Source organism: Pelophylax lessonae, assembly GCF_965119305.1.
Source record: "Pelophylax lessonae genome assembly, chromosome: 5".
NCBI classification, from domain to species: domain Eukaryota; kingdom Metazoa; phylum Chordata; class Amphibia; order Anura; family Ranidae; genus Pelophylax; species Pelophylax lessonae.
In genome coordinates this window covers 357,283,652-357,306,529 of record NC_138772.1, presented here as the reverse complement: position 1 = coordinate 357,306,529, position 22,878 = coordinate 357,283,652, and the positions used below count along the sequence as shown (strand labels likewise).

The window sequence follows — 22,878 nt, the reverse complement described above, 5'->3', positions numbered from 1 at the left end:
CAAATGGAGTCCAGTTGCATGGTAGTGGCGATCCTGCCTCTGGGATTTTCTCGCTTCTATCGATATCAAGGATGTCTACCTCCACTTTCCAATGTGTGCCATTCATCAGCGCTTTCTCCACTTTGCCATGGGAGAGGAGCATTATCAGTTTGTGGCATTACCCTATGGTCTTGCCTCTGCTCCTCGGGTCTTCACAAACGTGTTGGCCCCGGTGCTAGGATTGTTGTGTCAGCGGGGGTCGCGGTACTGGTGTACCTGGACGATCATCTTCTGAGAGCAGAGTCTCCGACTAACAAAAGTTCCTGCGAGCAACCTCCCTACAACAGATATTAAGTGCTGCAGACACCTCACTTCTCATAAAAAGTGTAAAAGGTAAACAAGTGTAATAATAGTGTTACGCAATAAATACCTGTAAAACATAAAATGATGGTAACAAGGAAAATATAAATATATTTAACCAGTGTAAAAAAATACAATCATATAAATAATACTCAAATAGGTGCATAAAATGCTATGAAAACATATGTCACAATAAGTTCTCAATAAGACCAGTGTTGACAGCCAGAAAAGTGCAAAGTGCAAACAAGTGTCCAAGAAAACTTCAATGTGCTAATCTCAGTGATGAAAAATAAATATATAGATGTATATCAGATCAAAAATTATCAAGTGAACAGTAAAAATACAAATAGAAATAAAAAAGTTTAAATTATAGTCTTTGTGAAAAAGTGCAAACAGCAGAAAAGTCCTTAACAAGTGCTCAGGCCACCTGAGGGTGGCAGGTGCTTCCCCATGAGAGTGAGTGACCAGAGTGTCACAGATCACATAACAACTGTGCACCCCCTTGTGAGTGGGTGCTCACCCTAGATATGATACAATCAGGCACAAATGTGGGGGATCTTCAGAGGTGACCCATCCGGGTGATATCACTCCAGCAGCTCAAGTCAGATCAATCAAACGCAATACCAGCGTGATATGTAAAGAAAAAAGCTTCCAATAGTGCTTATAACTTTTAAAAGACTTTATTCAAATAAAGAAGTGATCTATTGCACTCACATATATTGGTGCATCAATGCACCTTTAGAACGCCATATAATAACAGCCGATCATCGAGCAGGTACCGTGGTGGTGTAGTGGGAGACGCCGCGACTGTATGTGTCCTCCTATGCTAGCACAGCCCGACAGTCTCACTGACAGTGAAGCGCTCCGTCCATCCTTGCCCCTCCCCTACACGTGAGGACACAGGGGACAACGTGTCTTCATCAGGGTGATTTTCTCAGTGGTACGAGAGGGTCCCTGATCTGGTGGCTTCATTCTCCGGCACTTTGACAGGGGATATCCTTCTCCACCTGTACTGGACAGTTGTCACGGTTGTCACCACAGATGCCAGCCTGTCCGGGTGGAGAGGCGTCCTTGGCACAGATTGTGCTCAGAGGGTCTGGACTCTGGAAGACTCTAGCCTGCCAATCCATGTACTGGAACTCCAAGCGATCAGACTTTGTCTGGATCATTGGACAATTCCTCTTCAGGGGTGTCCGGTACAAATTCAAAGGGATAGTGTCGATGTCAATCACCAGTGGGGCATAAGAAGTGTCCTAGCGGTTGGGTAAGTAGCCGGCGTTCTAAGGTGGGCAGAATGATCGTTCCAGCTCTCTCTGCTGTACACATTCCAGGGGTGGAAAATTGGTAAGCGGGTTACCTCAGTCAACAGGCATTGGACCAGGGGGAATGGTCACTTCATCTAGAGGTTTTTCATCAGTTGTGTCTCCGGTGGGGTACTCCCAAGGTTGACCTGTTGGCCTCTCATCTCAACAGGAATGGTACAGAGATTTGTGGCACAGTCTTGGGTTCCTCTGGCCGACGCCACAGATGCATTAGTGGCTTCTTGGAGTCATTATTGTCTGATTAACACCTTCCCCCCTCTCAAACTTCTGCCAAGACTCCTGTGCAGGATCGAGGCAGAAGGGATTCTGGTTATTCTAGTGGCTCCAGACTGGCCTCGCTGGTCTTGGTATGCCAATCTGGAACGGCTGGTCGCCGATGCTCCTTGGAGACTTCCTCTTAGGGAAGATCTGATGTCCCAAGGGCCAATCTTCCATCCTGCTTTACAGTCCCTGGCTTTAATGACTTGACCGGTAAAAGCCAGGTGCTGAAGGATAGAGATCTAAATTGGTGATTCCTACGCTGTGAAAGGCTAGAAAATTACTTCCAGGAAGATCTACCATCGTATTTGGAAGACGTACATTGTGTGGTGTGAGTCTCTTGGGGTTCTCCCTCACTCCTTTTCGGTGGCTCGAATCTTGGCTTTCATCCAACAGGGGGTTGAGCAGCGCCTGGCCTTGAGTACCATCAAGGGCCTGGTTTCGGCCTTGGCGGTTTTCTTTCAATGTCCATTGGCCACACATTCCTTGGTGCGTACCTTTATCCAGGCAGTTCGACACTTGGCTCCTCTGGTGCGGTCTCCATTGCCGCAGTGGGACCTAAATTTGGTGTTGCCAGTTCTCCATAAACTTCCCTTCTAAGTCAGACTCACTATTTGTCCTCACGGATGGGTTGGCCTCAGGGTTGGCCGCTTCTGATGCAACCATTTCCAGATGGCTCAGACATACGGTGATTCAGGCCTATTCAATTAGGGGCCAGGTTCCTTCTTTCCCTGTTAAGGTGCACTCTACTCGGGCGCTTAGTGCCTCCCAGGCCTTCCGTCATCGGGCGTCAGTGATACAGGTTTGCAAGGCGGCCACCTGGTCGTCTGTGCACACTTTCACAAAGTTTAGAAAAAGTGGATGTGTTGGCATCTGCGGATGCTTCTTTTGGCCGCAAGGTTTTGCAGGCTGCTGTTTAGAGGACCTGGTCCTCTTTCAGGGTGTATTTTTTCAGATGAGCTCCAGTTGTTTATTGTTGAGCTCCATGTTGCCTGGTTGGCTACTGTTAAGCTTGGGAATTTTTTCTTGCTGTTCCCATCCCTCATGTTTGACACTGCTTTGGGCCCAATGGTCAAGAAGATAGGGAGCTGTGTGAATTACAGTCAAGTGTTCTTGTGTGAACTACAATAAACAGCCGGACTGGGTGACGCACTGGATATCCTAGATCCTTCCCTGTCTGAGCTTTGCGCTAGGTTGGCCCGCGACATAGCCCCTCTGGTCAATGAGCGAAAGAGAAAATTGGATTTGTGACTTACCGTAAAATCCATTTCTCTGATGTTCATTGACGGACACAGCACACGACCCCTTTCTGGAGTTGGCTTTCTTCTGACACTGCTTGTAACAAAAATGAGTGCCTATAGCTGAGAGTGGGAGTATACCCCCTGGGACTGGGCCGTAGGCCTGGTCAAGCTTTTTCCTGCCTAGTGTCCTACTCCTGTAGGGGGCAGGCTACCCCAATGGTAAAGAAGATAAGGAGCTGTGTCTGTCAGTGAACATCAGAGAAATGGATTTTAAGGTAAGTCCAAATTCCCATTTTTCTTCAGCTGGAACAGGGGCCTTAGTCAAGGTAGAGGGAATTATGAAGAGTTCCAAATATCAGAAAGCTGAACATGAAGAGATTCATCTTTCAGCATGACAACAACCCAAAGCATACGTCCAAATCAACAAAGGAATAGCTTCTATAGAAGAAGATGAAAGTTTTAAAATGGCTCAGCCAGAGCCCAGACCTGAATCTGATTGAAAATCTGTGGGGTGATCTGAAGATGGCTGTGCACAGGAGATGCCCTCGCAATATGACAGATTTCGAGTGTTTTTGCAAAGAAGAGTGGGCAAATATTGCCAGGTCCAGATGTGCCATGCTGATAGACTCATCCCCAAAAAGACTTGGTGCTTTAATAAAATCAAAAGGTGCTTCAACAAAGTATTAGTTTATAGGTGTGCACACTTATGCAACCATATTATTTTAGTTTTTTTACTTCCCTCCACCTAAAATATTTCAGTTTGTTGTTCAACTGAGTTGTACAGTTTATAGGTCACATTAAAGGTGGAAAAAGTTCTGAAACGATTCATCTTTGTCTAATTTTTTTACATCACAGAAACCTTTTAACAGGGATGTGTAGACTTTTTATATCCACTGTATTTGCCTTAGTAATGACCAAACTTGTATTTGAAGATCAGATCATTATCGCGAAGGATATTTTATTCTTGTTAAATAAACATGCTGTATTTTTATCAATAGTTAGTTTCTTTTAACATTTCTGGGATTAATATTGTTAGCTCCTTGGATAAAGTATTTTCAGTTTTTCATTAACTGTTCTTCCTTATAATTGAGAACACTTATGCATCTTGTTTCTTCCTTTTTTTTTTTCACTGAGGTCATCACATTTACGAAAAGCAGCAATGTGAAATAGTTAAACTTTCATGGTTCCATTTTAAAGACGAAACCGAGAAAATTAAATTGATCTGTGGTCAAATGGGATTTGACACAAGTAAAATGGTATCATATATTGATGTTGGAACAATCCACTTATCTCTGAAAGATAATCTCAGAATTTGCTAAAAGAGCACTCTTTTCTCTTCCTCATGTTACTGGATATTCCTGCAAACTGCATAGAATCTCTGAATTTCTCCTTTAAAATGTGTCCTGTTAGAGGCCAGGTGGTGTGTTACACAGCTTGGGCAAGCACCATGACTTTAATACACCTCAGCTTTGTATCTAGTCACTTCATGTTAAAAGATTAAATGCAGTGAATTTTGTTATAACTATTTGTCATGTCCATGTTAAACAGACAACATTATACATGTACTGTAATTTGGCCGGATCCTGCTAAACTTACCAATTTTTAGTTTGCGTATACTCTGCTTTAAAGAAAGGTTTGAGATTTAGAAAAAAAAAAAAAATGATACCCATCTACAGTGCATCTGGAAAATATTTACAGTGCTTCACTTTTTCCACATTTTGTTATGTTACGGCTGTGTTCCCAAATGGATTAGGTTAATTTTTTTCCTTAAAATTGTACGAATAATACCCTATAATGACAATGTGAAAGATGTTTGTTTAAAATATTTGCTAATTTATTACAAAAAAAAAAAAAGGAAAAAACACATGTACAGGACTATTCACAGCCTTTGCCAAGACACCAAAAATTGAGCTCAGGTGCATCCTGTTTCCACTGATCATCCTTGAGATGTTTCTACAACTTGATTGGAGTCCACCTGTGGTAAATTCGGTTGATTGGACATAATTTGGAAAAGCACACACCTGTCTATATAAGGTCCCACAGTTAACAGTGTGTGTCAGAGCACAAACCAAGCCATGAAGTCCAAGGAATTGTCTGTAGACCTCAGAGAAAGGATTGTATTGAGACACAGATCTGGGGAAGGGTAAAGCAACATTTCTGCGGCATTGAAAGTCCCAATTAGCACAGTGGCCTCCATCATCCGTAAATGGAAGAAGTTTGGAACCACCAGGACTCTTCCTAGAGCGGGCAGCCTGGCCAAACTGATCGGGGGAGAAGAGCCACAGTCAGGGAGGTGACTAAGAACCTGATGGTCACTCTGACAGAGCTCCAGCGTTTCTCTGTGGAGAGAGGAGAACCTTCCAGAAGAACAACCATCTCTGCAGCACTCCATCAGTCAGGCCTGTATGGTAGAGTGTCCAGACGCAAGCCATTCCTCAGTAAAAGGCATGCATCAACCCGCCTGGAGTTTGCCAAAGGGCATCCGAAGGACTCTGACCATGAAAAATAAAATTCTCTAATCTTATGAAACAATGATTGAACTCTTTGGCCTGAATGGCAAGCGTCATAGCTGGAGGAAACCAGGCACCGCTCATCACCTGACCAATACCGTCCCTACAGTGAAGCATGGTGGTGAAAGCATCATGCTGTGGGGATGTTTTTTAGTGGCAGGAACTGGGTGACTAGTCAGGATTGAGTTAGATGAATGTAGCAATGTACAGAGACATCCTTGATGAAAACCTCCTCTAGAGCGCTCTGGACCTCAGACTGGGGCGAAGGTTCATCTTCCAAAAGGACAATGACCCTAAGCACACAGCCAAGATTTAAATTAGGTGGAAATTTCTCTCTAGCTAGTGACGCAGTGCATGTAAGGCTCCTAACTATAGCTCTCCGGGTGCCATTTTCTGACGATGTCTCATGCTGATCGTTTGCTGTCTCACCTGTTGCCCAATACCTCAGAGAGACAGCGCCTGAAATATTGCAATGCCTTCATACCAGACATGCTGAACCCCCTTAGTGTGCATCCATTTCATTAGTACCCTGCTGGGACAAGTAGGACAATATCTGCTGCAGGCCCTGTGTAAACCCAAAGTTCCTCTTAGGTTGATAGTTGTTCTCCTGAAACAAGGTCTTACACTGACATAGTTCCATCCACATGAATCAAGCTTCCTCACAGATGCACAATATGTGGCCTGTCTCATTAAAGCAGAGTTCTCTTCCACTGTGTGGTCTATTCCAAAGGCTATTACCAATTCTGGAAATGGCAGTTGCAAGCAACCATCAACTGTCTTCTGCCCTTCTTCTCTCTGACTATTTTCATGCATTAGAACCTGAATTGCATGGCTCGCCTACGTTTGTAGAAGGCAAGGGGATGCTACCTTTTTGGCAGAAGATTTGTTACCACCTAAATAGTGTAAGGTTATTTTTTTTTGGCTTCTTGCCTTGTTCTGGCATGTTTGCTGCCTTGTACCCAATGGACGTAGAATGTGGTTATGTTCATTTCTGCTGTACTCAAAGACTTTGCCAAATGTCCCACTTTAGTATCCTCCATCTCACTATGACTCTTTGGGTACAAAGAGACCAGCTAAATCTAGAAAGACCTTTTCTGTTCATGAATAAATAAAATGGGCAATTTACAGTATGACAATTGAATCAATCTAGAAAAGATTTCACTCCTCTATCCAATAAAAAAAATGTTGACTAAAAATGTAACTTATAAATTAGGAAAACCCTCACTTCGAAGAGTAGGGGGACATCTATTATAATTTGCCTCTGTCTGGGTCCTAGATGTCCCAGACCTGTGGGTTCAATCTTTAGATTTAAAAGGGTACAAAATAGAGTTTAAATCCCACCAATTTTTTTCTCTCAAACCAGCCAAAATCTGTCCAATGTCAGTCTTTCAGAATGCCCCGAACATCTCTTGACCCAGGGAGTAGTTGTGCCAGTACCCTCACAAGACAGATTCAAAAGATTATATTCAAACTTGTTTACGGTATCAAAGTCCGAGGGGGGTATTTGTCCTTATCTGGACCTAATATCCCTCAACAAATTACTTAAAATTTCAAAATTTCCCATGTAATATGGTTATCGCCTCTCTGAGACAAGTGGGATAATGGCATCCATAGACATCCAAGATGCCTATCTGCATATTCCCATTTATCCCTTCTATTCTTACAGTCAGGACAGGACATGACCAGAGCTTGACCTCAAATAGTTAATAAAGTCTTGTGTTTTTTTTTTTCTTTCTTGTTACATGTTATACTTATCTGCTCTGTAATGGTTTTGCACAGAGCAGCCCAGATCCACCTCTTGTTGGGTCCCTCGCCGGCGCTCCTGGCCCCTCCCTCCAGTCAAGTGCCCCCACAGCAAGCAGCTTACTATGGGGGGCAGCCGAGCCACAGCTTCATGGGTCCATTAAGACATGAAGCCGTGGTTCGGCCCGCCCCCTCTTTCTCCTGATTTGCTAACTGACTTTCACAGCAGTGGGAGCTAATGGCACCGCTGCTGTGTCTCAGCCAATCAGAAGGGAGAGTCCCAGACGATCGAGGCACTCGTGCACATCGCTGGAGCAAGATCGGGCTCAGGTAAGTATTTGGGGGGGCTGCTACGCACAGAAGGCTTTTTATCTTAATGCATATGCATTAAGATAAAAAAAACCTTCTGACTTTACAATCACTTTAAGGGCTCTGAAAGGACAGGTTTACAGTATGTCTTGTCCATTCTTTTTTAAAAACTTCTGGCTTTGAGCTCTCTTGTAAAAAAAACCTTTATTCAAGGTGTATCTCAGTTCAGGCCTTCCTTACAGCACCCTCGGCTTCCTTAAGACCTCAGCTTAGTTCTATCTGCTCTGAAGAAACCACCCTTTGAACCCACCAGGGGTATCCTCTTAGATGACCTCTTCTGAAAAGTCGCCTTTTTGGTTGTTATCGCCTCTGTCAAAAGTGTTTCTGAGCTGGGGGCTCGCTCTTGGAAGGAGCCATTTTTCATTCTTCACAATGACAACGTAGTCTTACAACCAAGACCATCTTTTCTTTCTAAGGTGGTATCAGTCTCCCCCCTCAATGAAGACATGGTCCTTCTAACTTTGTGCACTGTTCCTAAGCACCCAAAGAAAATTACTCTTTGTTGACTTGATGTAGTAAAAATCATGAGTCTACCTACAAAGCAACATCTTCGGTCAGGAAGACAGATCGTCCTTCCCTCGACACCTTACTAGGAATATCCTGCTTCCAAGTCAGCCATCACTCGGGGGATTAGACAACTCCTAGCTAGAGCTTACACTTTACCACTTGGTGGCCGCTGTAGGCAAAGGGACTTACTGGTACTGCACTGCCTAGTTCTGGGTTTAAGCCCCCCGGCCAGCACCCGCTGTGATTGTACACAGAAGAAGCCTGTCAAGTCCCGGCCAATCATTCACACCCAGGACCTGCTCATCGGCTATGTGCAATCATAGCCTTGAGCTCTGTGTTGAGCTCTGGATTATACAGAGGGAGCGATCTGCCAGTTTCTCATCCCTGCTTTGCAGGGATGAGAAAGTGAGAGATATGCTAGTAAAAGCAACACACATTACACATAGTTAGGCACACATTAAACTCCTTGATCGCCCCTAGATGTTTACTCCTTCCTAGCCAGTGCCATTAGTACAGTGACAAGGTATAGCATCATCACTGATCACTGTATTTATGTCACTGGTGATGTCAGTGGATGTTAGTTCCCCCCAACGTCAGTGTCAGATTGCCCGCCGCACTATCGCAGTCCCATTATATGTCCCTGATCACCGCCATTTGTAGTATAAAAAAATAATAATTCCAGTATGTATAATTTGTAGGCACTATAACTTTCATACAAATCAATCAATATACACTTATTGGGATTTTTTTTAAATCAAAAACATGTAGCAGAATACATTTTGGTCAAAATTCATGAAGAAATTTGATTTTTTTTTTTTTTTTATGGACATTTTATAGCAGAAAGTAAAAAATATTGTTTTTTTTCACAATTTTCACTATTTGTATTGTTTATATTGCAAAAAATAAAAAATTAAATCCAGTGGTTATGAAACACCACCAAAAGAAAGCTCTATTTGTGTGAAAAAAATGATATACATTTTGTTTGGGTACAGTGTTGAATGACCGTGCAATTATTAGTCAAAGTAGCACAGTGCTGTATAGCAAAAATGGCCTGGTCATGAAGGGGGTAAAATTTTCCAGAGCTCAAGTGGTTAAAGGACAAATCTCCTCCTGCACTTTTACATGCTCACTTCACCAGGTTGTTGGGTGTTTCCTGGGCATTCTGATACCAATCTTCTGAGTCCCAGCTTTTTAAGACCTGTACCTGGTCCTCTATTCATACTTTTTCAAGGATTTACCAAATTGTTATGCAGATGCAGCTTTCAACTGCACTCTGAATTTGGGTCTGTTGACCCTTGTTGCTGTTGAGCCTGTTGGCACAGTTCTGTTTGCCCTGTTGTTGCCCACCTTTCTCATACATTGATTGCAGTCTATGAATTGAATCTATATGATTAAGATAAGAGGAATTTTGACTTTATATTCCATATCCTGAAATACAGTACAGGACCAAGGTCACCCTCTCTTTTATTCATGGGTTACTCTGCATTGCATGCTACAACAACTGAGGCCTTATGAAGTGGGGAAGGGTTATAGGGAAAGCATCCAGGAGGCATTTCTTTTATAGCTTTGCCAGTATCCAACCACCTGAAGGTATCAGTCTATAACTCAGAGTCTATGAATACTCAGCCTGTGTCCTGTTCTGTACTCTAAGATTTGGAATTTACAGACAGGTCCATATTCCTCTTTTGCTCTGGCAGGTCCAGCCCTGCAGCCAAGTTTTGCCACTCTGTCAGTTGTCCAGACTTGTGTGAACTGGACTGGAGAATTTAATTGTGAAGTTTCTCCTGTTTTAGAGAATCCTATTATTTTTGCTAGATTTCAGTTCTTGCCCCCAGCCCTTCTATTCTGTGTAAATGCCATGGAGAATATAATTCTTCCAATCTCCAGCATGCCCTTACTTTCTGTGCACAGACTTTTATGGTTTAATGATTGTTCGGTTGACTTGGGGGTGAGGTGCCTTTTGTGGAGGAATACATTGAGGTGATTATGGAGGGGAGGACATTCCTACCATACTATCCACATTCACACTCCCTATTGATTTGTCTTCCTCTTTCTTACATGTATGATCTGCTCACCCCCTCCAGGTATCATCCTTTCATGGCAGGCTTTTAAAGGATAGGTTTACCTTTGTTTTTGCAAGTGAAAAATGTGCATTTATTTATTTATTTTTATCAGGAACCTATAAAGCCATTTCAGGCTCCTGCAGACTGGCAGTGTATCTGGTGTATCTGTCTAAACGTGCTTCATACGGGGAGATAGTTACTGAATGACAGGAAGCATCAATGAACTACCTAGAGCAGTGATGGCGAACCTTGGCACCCCAGATGTTTTGAAACTACATTTCCCATGATGCTCAACTACACTACAAAGTGCATGAAAATCATGGGAAATGTAGTTCCAAAACATCTGGGGTGCCAAGGTTTGCCATCAATAACCTGGTAGTTCATTGAGAACTACAATGGCTGACGGTATTTGTAGTTTTCCCATTCACAAAACTGTGTGAATAAATGGCACAGCTGGGTTGGGGGGAAAAGGGGCAGGGTTGCTGCATCAGTAGCATGTTACATGCTACACCCTGAATATAGGTGTAACATGTAACTTATTAGGAAAGGTGAACTTATCCATTTACCTCTAAGCCTACCATTCCTCGTCAGAAGTTGTCTTCACAATGAAGGTTCACCCCACCCACATAAAGGGCACTATTGCTGTCCTCTCTCTGTTGTTGTTTTTTTTTCCTCACCCCTACTTGCTGCTTCACAAAAAGCCGGCAGTTTCTCGACACCTTCTTGAAGCTCCTTGTAAGTGGTGGTCATCTCCTTCACTTTTAGGAAGAATTACAAGGACTTTCCAAAAACCTGCACAGAGCTGCTTGTCCTATCTGTCCTAAATACTGCAGTAGCTAGATTTCTGCCTGGTGACCTGCCACTATATCTCTCATGAAAGTTTTTTTTAACATTAATAGGAAATGCATCATGATGGGTTATATTCCCTATCTATTTACATATCAATGTAGTTCTTGCATTGCTGACAAACATCACCACATTCTGTAGTGCTATTGTATTGGACCCTTATTTACACCATGGACATTCTTCATATTCCAGGGTACCTTGGGACCATTAAGCATAAGACTCCTGAGCCTAATTCTTTAAGGCTCCGTTTCCACTAGCGCAACCTGTGCGACTTGACATATGTGAAGTCTCATGAGAAGTCAAAATCCATTCATTTAATTTAGGACCGCTCGAATTGTTGTGACTCAAGATGCAGTGAAGCCAGAAAAGGTTTTTGCCTTACCTTTTGCCGACTTCGGTCCGACTTGATCCCCATAGAAAGTAATGTAAGTCGAAACAAAATTGCATGTACATTTATGTCACCGCGACATTGTTGCAAGGAAGTACAGTATATATATTTTTTTCTACTTTTCCGCCCAAAGCACATGATCTCTGCGCCTCCCAAACACATCACTTCCCATAGCTCATTGTAGAGTAGTGTGGGAGACAGCAGGAAGCATACTTAGGCCTAGAAAGAACAAGCGACAGCTTCATGATAATGAAGAAATCATCCGGCTTGTCAGAGAACGTCCAGCAATATATGACATCAGAGATCCTATATACAAGGATCACGTGAAGAAGGAGAGAGCACAGTTGGAAGTTACTCGCATATATTATGAAATTTGGGACTCTTTATCGGCTACAGAAGGGTCAGCAAAAAGTAAGTGGTTTATACATGCTTCTTATCACTTTGCAGCTTGCACCAATTTATTCCTTAAAGGTACTCACTTCTGCAGCAATTTAATTTGAATAATGATCAATGAATGGCGTTTGACAGCTGGCGAGGTGATGTTATGTTACCTTCTCACCACCTATTTTAAAACCTAAAAAAACCACACCGCATCTGCGTACATTGCAAATGGATGCACACAGGGCCATTCACTTGAGTGGTTCACATTTGATGGGTGGCTTTGCAAAGCATCATGGCTGCGGCATGTGTATACCCCTGTACGGCAGCGTTGGGTAGGGGACATCAAAAACGCCACTCAGCCGCCGGTTTTTATCCCTATCCCCCTACCACAAATTGCAACAAATACATTAGCAGGATGAACATAAATGCCTAAACATATTGGAAAAATATAGATGTATACAGAAATACATTTTAAAAAGGGCATTGTTTATGCTGCACACACAAAAAGCAGTTGGCATCCTTTCACCACCAATTTATTATGATTGCTCTTGTTTAATCCCATGTAGCTAAAATAGCAGCAACTAATTACGATTATTGAAGACATTGACGCAGGTACAACTTGTTTTTTTTTTTTATTCCATTATTTGTTTAGGTTTATAATAAAATGACATGCAAAAATGAAGCGGTAACATCGTTCTAGTTCATAAAGTAAACAATCAAATGGTATGCTTGTCTTACATAACCCCAAACAAAAGTGAGTTGGTTATAGTACATGGTCATATAAACTGTATAGTAAATAGTAGGGGCCATACACAATAAGCATTTCATTGTTGAAAATACTATATATATATATATATATATATATATATATATATATATATATATATATTCAAACATAAAGATATAAAACTGTAATTTTAATTTTTTGTGAAGAATCAACAAGTGGGTATTAACTTAAGGGGGCTGAATAATTTTGCACGCCCAATTTTTCAGTATTTTATTTGTTAAAAAAGTTTGAAATATCCAATAAATTTCGTTCCACTTCATGATTGTGTCCCACTTGTTGTTGATTCTTTACAAAAAATTACAGTTTTATTTCTTTATGTTTGAAGCCTGAAATGTGGCAAAAGGTTGCAAAGTTCAAGGGGGCCGAATACTTTCGCAAGGCACTGTATATATATTTATATATATATATTTATATATATATACATACATACATACATACATACACACATATATACAAGTATCACCTTTAGGTGTGCAAATCGTCAGCCTTCACTATTGCCAAAATGGCTATTGAACCTTATGACAGAATGTATGCACAAAAAAAACGGATAACATCTTCTTTACAACACTTGCAGTGCCAGTTTAATTTTAGATGAATATTTATATATTAAATAGTATTGTTTAAATCACCTTGTTACGTTGATATATAATGATGTAAAAATCGAAACTTGTATTTGGTTACAGAACTAAGAATACACACAGTAAATATATTATGATGGAATATTAATGATATGATAAACCGTAATTAAATATATGTTTGCATCTTCAATTTTCAGGTATACATTTTCAGGTATACATTTTTAAAAATGTAGCAATAGCTTAAAAAAATTAAAACTACTGCTGGACAGATCAGCCAACAAAATTCCAGCTATCGTGCAGTTTCCCAAATAGGAGCATATTCCTGATTTGTGTGCTATGTACAGAACCGCTGCTTGTTTCCTCGATAATCAGACCAGATATCTGAAATATGTTATTTCTTATGTAGATGGTACATCACTGTTTGTTTTTCATCTAAACTTGTTTGTATACTTTTACTTTACAAAAATACTCTCTACTTGATTTGAATATTGATTGGGCTTTGCAAAACCAATAAAAACTATTGAAACATAAATTCAGTCCAGAGTTAGGCTTTAAAATTTTAATTCAATAAATATGTTATTAATATCCTAGGTGCAACTGTATTCAAATATCAAATTCTATTTGTCAGAAAAAGAAATAGAGCAACATTACAGGTCTGATTACTCTTTGAATACCATATTGACCACGGAAGCCAGAGATCATTAATAGTTTCAAATCTGCCTTGTGTGTATGCGAATCTAACCTCATAGCTGCGGTGTAGTTGGACTAATTTTATTATGTCATCCACTGAGGGTACAGATGGTGACCTCCACAATCTCGCTATGTGCAGTCTAGTGGCCAGGAGAACATGTGTCACTACAAGTCTGAGGGACGGAGTTATAGCCTGTATGCCAATGTTCAAAATCGCCAGACTCTGTGAAGGGCTCATGCTAAATCCTAAGATTTGTGAAATCATTTGGGCTGAATTTAAAAAGTAAAATGCTCCCCTCTTTCCCAAGAAAATTTAAGAATATAGTGCCTGTTTTATCCGGGGATGATTTACAATATTTTACTATAAATGGTCTTATTACTTTCTTCTACGGTATATGCTTGGACAAGGGTGTCGGGAAATTCTGCTGTAAGGGATATCAATAAGATTTTATTTTAAGTTATTTAGTGTCATTCCCAGTTCCTTAAAACCTTTTCAACAGTTGTGATGATAACATTGTGCATAATCATGTTTTTTCGTAAATTTAATTGATAGCCAGGAAAAAATAATTTCTATACCTTTTTTTTTTTTTTTTTTTTCCGTTGGGCAAATATGAAATATCACATACTTTTTACATATTTAGCTGATATTAAAGAGGAAGTAAAGCTTCCTCTGTAACTTGTACATATAGGTAAGCCAATGATAAGGCTTACCTATAGGTAATGTAAATATCTCCTAAACATGCACCGTTTAGGAGATATTTATTTTGCATAACATGCAACATCACTGGCCATGCGCTTTGAAGAAACCGCTGCCTTTGCCGTTCCTTCAGAGCCCTGTGCTGTGAACGGCGGCTCCCGCGTATATGCACGGGAGTGACGTCTTTGTGGCTCCGGCCATTTAGATGACCAGAGGACGCAAACCCAGAAGGAAGACAGATGAGAATGTCAGCCTTGTCAGCGGTGAGCAGGCGGCACTGCGGGCACTTGGTTATAAGGTAAGTATTTCATAATGAGCTTGTATGCAATGCATACTAGCTCATTATGCCTTTGTCTTTTAGGTTTTTATTTAATTTTTTTTTCTTTTTTTGGAGGTTTACAACCTCTTTAAGCTTTTTACTAAAAGAACCTACTCTTTTTAGTACAGTTTGTAGAAAAAAATAAAACAATATATATAAATGAAAATAATGTTAACTTAAAACCATTATAGTTTTGCTGCAAGGAATTAATTTACCTGTGTTTCTAATCTGTTGTATCGCTGTGTCTTACAGGAAGATACTGATCCATCTATGCATGAAAGCCTTGGCATTGAAAATACACTATGGGCAAGCACAGTTGTTGCATCTGGTAAGTTTAGAAGTAAACTATATTATCTTTAGGGATTTTTATTTATAAATGTGAAAGATGATCTTGGTGTAAATAATTGTATACACCGGTCAGCTATAACCTTTTGACCACTGACAGGTTAAGTGAATAACATTGATTATCACCTTACAATGACATCTGAAAGTCGATGGGATAAATAAGGCAGCAAGTAAATATGTTGTCCCTGAAGTTTGTGTTGAAAGCACAAAAAATGGGAATTGCAGTTTGTTGTGTATGGGGCTGTGTAGCCGCAGACCGATCGTGGTGACCAAGCTGACCCATATCCACATCCAAAAGTGCCTCCAGTGGGCACATGAGCATCAAAGTTGGGCCATGGAGCAATGTAAGAAGGTGATGTATCATGTTTTCTTTTAGATCATGTGGATGGCTGGGTGTGTGTGCATCACTTACCTGGTGGGCACTACAATGCATTATGGGAAGAATACCTTTGGAGGCATTGTGATGCTTGGGCAATGTTCTCCTGGGAAACTTTGAATCCTACCATTCATGTGGATGCTACTTTAACATGTACTACCTACCTAAACATTGTTGCTGACCAAGTACACCCTTGCATGGAAACGGTGGCCTCTTAACAAGATAATGTACCCTGCCACAGTTCAAAAATGGTTCAAGAATGGTTTGAGGAACTCAGCAATGAGTTTAAGGTGTTGACTTGGCCTGCAAATTCTCCCTATCTCAATCTAATCGAGCATCTGTGGGGTGTGCTGAAAAATCCAAGTCCATTTTATGTAGGCCTCACATTTCAACGTGCAGGACCTAAAGAGGTTGTGAACTCTTAAAAAAAAAAAAAAAAAAACCCTGTAAGACAAAGGCATAATGAGCTAGTGTGCATCCCATACTAGCTCATTATGTAATGCTTACCTTAGAACGAAGCCCCTGCAGCGTCACTTGCACATCGCTGTCACCGCTGACATTTTCCTCAGAGTTTCTTCCGGGTTCGCGGGCACTGGCGCTGTGATTAGCTGGAGCCGTGATGACATCACTTCCACACATACGCACGGCAGCCGCCTTTCAAGGCATGGGGTTCAGAAGGAAAGGCACTTTTAACTTTTAAATCGTCGCCTATAGAAATTTTTCCAATCTCAAATATAGAGAAGTTCCAATGTTTGTCGCCATTCCAGGAGCGTGCGCAATTTTGAAGCATGGCATGTTGGGTATCTATTTACTCAGCATAACATTATCTTTCATGTTCTATAAAAAAAATTGGGCTAACTTTACCGTTTTCTTATTTTTTAATTTAAAAAATGTTTTTTTTCCAAATAAATTGCATTTGTAAGACCGCTGCGCAAATATCGTGTGACATAAAGTATTGCAACAATCTCCATTTTATTCTTTAGGGTCTCTGTTAAAAAATAAATAAATAAATACATATATATATATATACATATATATATATATATGTTTGGGGGTTCTAAGTAATTTTCTAGCAAAACATACTGATTTTAACTTGTAAACAACAAGTGTCAGAAATAGGCCTGGTCCTTAAGTGGTTAAAGAATCTGCTACTGATGGCTTGGTGCCATATACAACAGTATACCTTTATCATTCTAGTTGCGTCCATGCCTTGACTGGTTAGAGCGGTTTTGGTGACAGAAGGGACTGTTTTGGTGGCAAAAGGGGGACCTACTCAATATTAGGTGCGTGGTCAAGTTGTGGCTGATCAGTGTATATATACCTTGTTTCTGTGTAAAGTTAGTATTTATATATTTTTGTAGTATTGCACAATGTGTCTTGCTGATCCTCACTACAAGTTTACTATGCAGATCAATTAATTAACCTATCTCATCATTTTGTCTCTTAATAATTTCTGATCAACATCTTTATTTCACGTAAATGTTACAGAAGTGTGCATTTTTTTTACATGAAATAGAAATTTAAAGTGACTCACTAAAAAAAGGAAAACCCTGCAAAAGAAGATCCTTAAAGCTTATTTTTCTGGTGGAAAATCACTGTCTTCAAGTTTTTTGGCAGCTGAATCTTCCATGTCTCAATCAGTTTGTGTCTGATTCTTGCTAACTTTGCTGTACAATGGTTCTTCACACTATCGCCTACATAACTACTGTGTCTTGTGCCACAGCACATGGCAGGGGAAATAGGTATCTTTCACAGTCAGAATTGGATGTTTTTGATTCTATCAGAGGCTGTATCTCTTTAAGACCGCAAACTTAAAAAACCTCGTACACACAATCAGATTAGCTGACAAATTTTCATCCGTTTTTTGTTGCATGCTAGTCTAATATGGAAAGTGAAGAGGTTACTTTCATACGAAAATTCTTGTACGAGAGAATTCAACTTCAGAAGTGATGTAACGTATTGAATTGTTTTGTATGAATTCTTTGTTTCCGCATGCGTAGTCTTGCTCTTACGATTTTTTTAGGACGAAAACTGTACTAGTTAAATGGTTAATGCTGGACGGCTTGGGCTTCCCTGGGTGGGGGTCATGCTTTTGGTCCCTTGCGGGAATCTGGTCCAGTATTTGCTTCTTATGGGGGTCTGGGAGGCCGCATTGCAGCCGCCATGTGGTTAGGGCAGCTGGTGGCCATTTTTTCGGAGACCAGGGTGGGGTAGCTGTGCTGCCATTTTGGGGTGAATCATTCCCATTGACTTGCATGGGTGTTAGGTAGAACATGCATGGCAGCTATTTTCTTGTAGTTGCGTAGCAACAACTACTTTGCTTTTCCTTTTAAGCTTACCCCTAAGTGATGGGCGAAGTCTTGGAATGCGGTTGACATACTTCTCTATGAGGCTTATCTCACAGGTGGCGTCCACAGTGCTCCATTTGGCGGTCTGGTAGAGTTGGTGAGTCCTTCCTGGAGTGCTTCTCCCTCTCTGCTGTAGCAACCCAGGGGTGATAACACACAAATAATTCTAATTCCTCATGTCTTTATTAAACAGTGCTGGAGGGAAATGTAAGTGAACCCTTGGGGTTAATAGCTGCTCGAACCTCCTGTGTCAGCAATGACTTCAAGCAGACACTTTTAGTAGTTCTGGATCAGACCTGTACAATATTTTGGAGGAATTTTTGAACATTCCTCTTTACAAAACTGCTTCAGCTCAGACACATTTATCTGTGTCTGGTGTGAACAGTTCTCTTGAAGTCATTCCACAGTACCTCTATGGGGTTAAGGTCTGGTTTCTGACTGTGCCACTCCAAAAGGCTTGTTTTCTTTTTCTGAAGCCAGTCTATGTTGGATTTACTTTAATGGTCATTGTCCTGCTGCATCATCCAACTTCTGCTAAGCTTCAACTGGTGGGCAGCCACCCTGACAATATTCTGTAGGATATTTTGGTAAACTTGGGAATTCATTTTCCCCCCAATTGTTGCAAGTGGTCCAAAGGCTGCAAAGCAAGCCCAAACCAGGATGTTCCTTCCACCATACTTCATGGTTGGGATAATGATTTGATGCTGGTAAGCTGTGCTCTTTTTGTACCATACATAGTGCTAAGTATTCTTCCCAAACAATTAAAATTTTGTTTTATCAGTTTACAAAACATTTTTCTCTAGCGCTCATTGACAGACGTAGTCCTCGGTGATACACCACCTTCGGGTTATGTTGCCTCCACAGGAGCAGGACTAGACAGGAAATTAAAAAGCTCTGGCCACACCCCAGGGGCAGTCCCAGAGGGTATATCCTCTCTCTCTCTGCCTCAGCAAATCAGTTATTTTCTGTCTAGTTAGGAGTAAGGACCTAGACACCTTGCTGGGATCTTAGGTCCTGGCAAGAATTTTTTCTTAAAGAATTTTTTTTTAGACAGCTTTTTTTCTCCAGTGTTCCTGTGAGATCTTCAAGCAAAAAAGCTGAACTGGGCGACGGGCTGGATGTTGAGATCCGGTGGTCACCCCAGTTCAGCCTACGAGCGCGTGCAGGCCATAGCTCCGCGCTGGGTCGGCCGCGACAAAGTCCCATTAAAGGACTGTCCACGCGAGTTAAACGTCTCGCTGAAACGCCAAAGACCATGAGTCACGGCGTCCGTATCGGTCGACAGCCCTCCCGCCCCGGTGGAGAGGGGTACTGTCAGGAGTTGGTGCCCGCCTGGTTCCGGTATGGTGAGTAGTATGTTCCCCCTTTCCCCCTGACGGGTTTTGTGGTGAACGCGGGCCCCTCTCTGTATGGTAAGATAGAGTCCCTTTCTATCCTACAACATGACACAGATCCTCCTACTTTGAGTGTGATTTTATGTGTGCAAAAAGCCAGGAGGCTTGGTTTGGGAGCTAACAATCTAATTGTATACATGTTTTAAAGATGTAATCTGTGGCATTCTGGGAATCTTATGGGTTAAGAATAAGCTACCTACCAGTCAGAAGCCACGGACATGTAGACTGCCTTCCTAATCAGATCTCCAGCTATCAGCAGGCCTCCCGAACGGCCATGCGGTCCGCCAGGGCCGGTACCGCCAACCACGCCATATCCCCATGCAGTGAGAGTGTTGTGTGCCCTGCAGCACACCGCTATTCAGTACGGGCCGCCGCCATTTTTTTTGCTGGATCGCACGAGCCGCCATTTTGGCGTAGCCTCGTGTCTCCAGCATGGGGGCGGCCATGTTTGAGGTGATCCAAACACCTCGTGGAGCTTGGGGGAGGCGCCGGAAGGCGTACAGAGGGGCGGAGCCGCCTCCTTTCTTCCTGGGCAGCCAGCCAAAAGACTTCCTGTTTGTTAAGACAGCGCTGTAACCTGTTGCAGTTAAACTCTGAGCATCAAGTGGTGAGCCTGGGGGTCTATCTCTCTCTCTCTCGATCGATAGGGATCCCTAGCAGGTAACACTAAGGGGCTTTTTGTGGCGCTGGGGGTCAAAAAAAAAAAAAAAAAAAAAAAGAAAAGTTTTATTTTTGAGGAAGTAACTGGAGTTATCATGGACCCTGCCACACATATTCCCCCACCTGTTTCCCTCGAGGGGGCCACGGGACCTGCCGGTGCACAGAGTATAGAGTCATTTACAGCAATTTTGGAGTCTATGGTGGCTCAGGTGGAGGCGGCCTGTCAGGGACGGGGGTCAAGGAAGCGACCCCCGCCTACCCCTATACCATCTGTCACCTCTGACTCAGATTCAGAGGTGGTCACGGCAGTTGCAGGTTCCTCTGCAAGGGCTGTTATCCCAGGTAAAGCCCCCTCAGACAGTGAGGAGGACGCTTCTTCTCCTGCTATTATTCAGGAAGAAGCATTGGTGGACGCACTAGTTGTGGCAGTGCAGAAAACCTTAAAACTTGAGGCTTTACCGGCAGAGGCAACTGAAACAGAGATTCCTTTTGGTACTAATAAGCCCATCAAGACGATGAAGGCTTTTCCTGTACCTAAATGTTTCGGTAATCAGATTAAAGGAGAATGGGAGCATTCTAAACGTACCTTTACTATTTCCAAGCGTATTGCTAGACGCTATCCGTTTGAGGAATCCATCATTAAGAAATGGACGGTACCACCAGTCGTGGATCCGCCTATTTCCAGGCTAAATAAAGCCACGGTTATTCCAGTGGAGGACACTTCGTCCTTTAAGGATCCGGTGGATCGAAAGATGAAAGCAGAGTCCCGCACCATCTTCTCTCTGATAGGGTCAGCTTTTAGACCAGTAATTGTTATTGGTCTAGTTTCCCAGACACTTACGGAATGGGCGAAAATGGTACGCCAAGATCTTAGGGGAAAAGATATTCCCCAGGAGACATCTGATTTGATGGAACAGATTATACAAGGGCTACAGTTTATCTGTGACGCAGCCTTGGACACTACTCCCTTATCAGGGTAGGCATCTAAGACAGCGGTGATCCTCAGACGTGTGCTATGGTTAAAATGCTGGTCAGCTGACCTAGGTTCCAAGAAGACCTTGACAAATCTCCCCTTTCAGGGGAATCGTCTATTTGGGGCCAACCTAGATGAAATCATTAAGGATGCCACTGGGGGCAAGAGCACTTTTTTGCCACAGGCTGCTAAAGCTAAGGGACCTCGCAACAAGCGAGGACCTTTCTTTACCGCCCATAGAGGGCGCCCGGCTGGTACTAGCGGGAAAGGCAAGACTCCTCCAGGAGGGTTCAAGAAGGGCTGGTTCGGACAAGCAAAGGACCAACCCAGCCAAACCCGAAGCAAAGGAGTACACAGCCTGAAGGTGCGCCCCCACCCGGTTTCAGGGTGGGGGGACGTTTTCACCGGTATTCAGCGAGCATCAACCACTACTACCGGTGCGATTCTTCCCTTCCAACATTTAAGTACTACAGGAAGCGGTAATTACCGTTCCCTGAATAGATCTTTTCCTTTACCTTTTCCTAAGATTAGTCCCGATACCTCACAGGAATCGGATCTGGTTGACCAGATAGGTCAAGTAGCCTCTAGTCGGGTGACTTCGGTCCCTGAGGTTCAACCAGAAAAGATCACCTTTCCTGATAACTATCAGGTATCTGATAAATGTGTGGGAACAGAAAACGACCAGACTTTCTCGGATGGTCGGGGCCAGATACCTCTAGGGACGCCTGGTTCAGATCCAATCAGCGCCAGTGGTCCTAGAAATTCTAGACTGGCCTCCTCAAGCCGGCCTGGCCGACTTGGACATGTTAGTCGTAGACGTTCCGTGGGAACTTCGTCTCAGGGAGTGTCTGTGGTCTCAAGGACCAATTTACCATCATGCTTTACAGTCGCTGGGTTTAATGGCCTGGCCATTGAGACCCAAGTACTGAAGGACAGAGGTTTGTCAGCTTCAGTCATTCCTACCCTTATTAAAGCAAGGAAAGCGACTTCCAGCAAAGTCTATTATCACACATGGAAAACTTATATTGCGTGGTGCGAATCTTTAGGATTTCCTCCACGTACCTATTCGGTGTCTCGAATATTGGCCTTTTTGCAACAGGGGGTTGAGCAGAAGCTAGCCTTGAGCACCATCAAGGGTCAAGTTTCAGCATTAGCAATCTTCTTTCAGAAGCCTTTAGCTACCAAATCCTTGGTGCGGAATTTCATCCAGGGGGTGCGGCACCTGGCTCCTCCAGTCCGCGCGCCCTTACCGCCTTGGGATCTTAATTTGGTTTTGTCGGTTCTACAGAAACCTCCCTTTGAAAACATCAGGGAGATTCCCTTGCTTTATCCCAGAAGGTGGCCTTCTTGGTGGCTATTACTTCTGCTCGCAGGGTGTCAGAACTGGCTGCATTATCATGCCAGTCCCCATACCTAGTGATTCATAGGGATAAGGTAGTACTTCATCCTAAGCCATCTTTTCTTCCTAAGGTGGTTTCAGATTTTCATCTGAATGAAGATATTGTACTACCTTCCTTGTGTCCTCAGCCCAAGCATCATCGGGAACATGCGTTGCATTCCTTAGATGTGGTTCGGGCAATCAGGGTATACCTGAAAGCTACGGAATCATTCCGTGAGACGGATTCACTTTTTGTGATCACGGATGGCCCCAGAAAGGGTTTGCCTGCATCTGCCGCGACCATTGCCAAATGGATTAGACAAACGGTGGTACAGGCTTATTCTATTAAGGGTCAGAGTCCTCCGT

General features: G+C 42.5%; 1 protein-coding gene across 2 annotated transcripts in view; it reads left to right on the top strand.

Annotated features, from left to right (window-relative positions):
* ATP9B (ATPase phospholipid transporting 9B (putative)) overlaps positions 1-22,878 on the top strand; it is a 578,806-nt gene that overhangs the window by 335,549 nt on the left and 220,379 nt on the right. For both annotated transcript variants that reach the window (XM_082258664.1, XM_082258663.1), the window contains exon 10: positions 15,291-15,366. In XM_082258664.1, the coding sequence (XP_082114790.1) occupies positions 15,291-15,366 (76 nt within the window). The remainder of the gene's footprint in view (positions 1-15,290; positions 15,367-22,878) is intronic.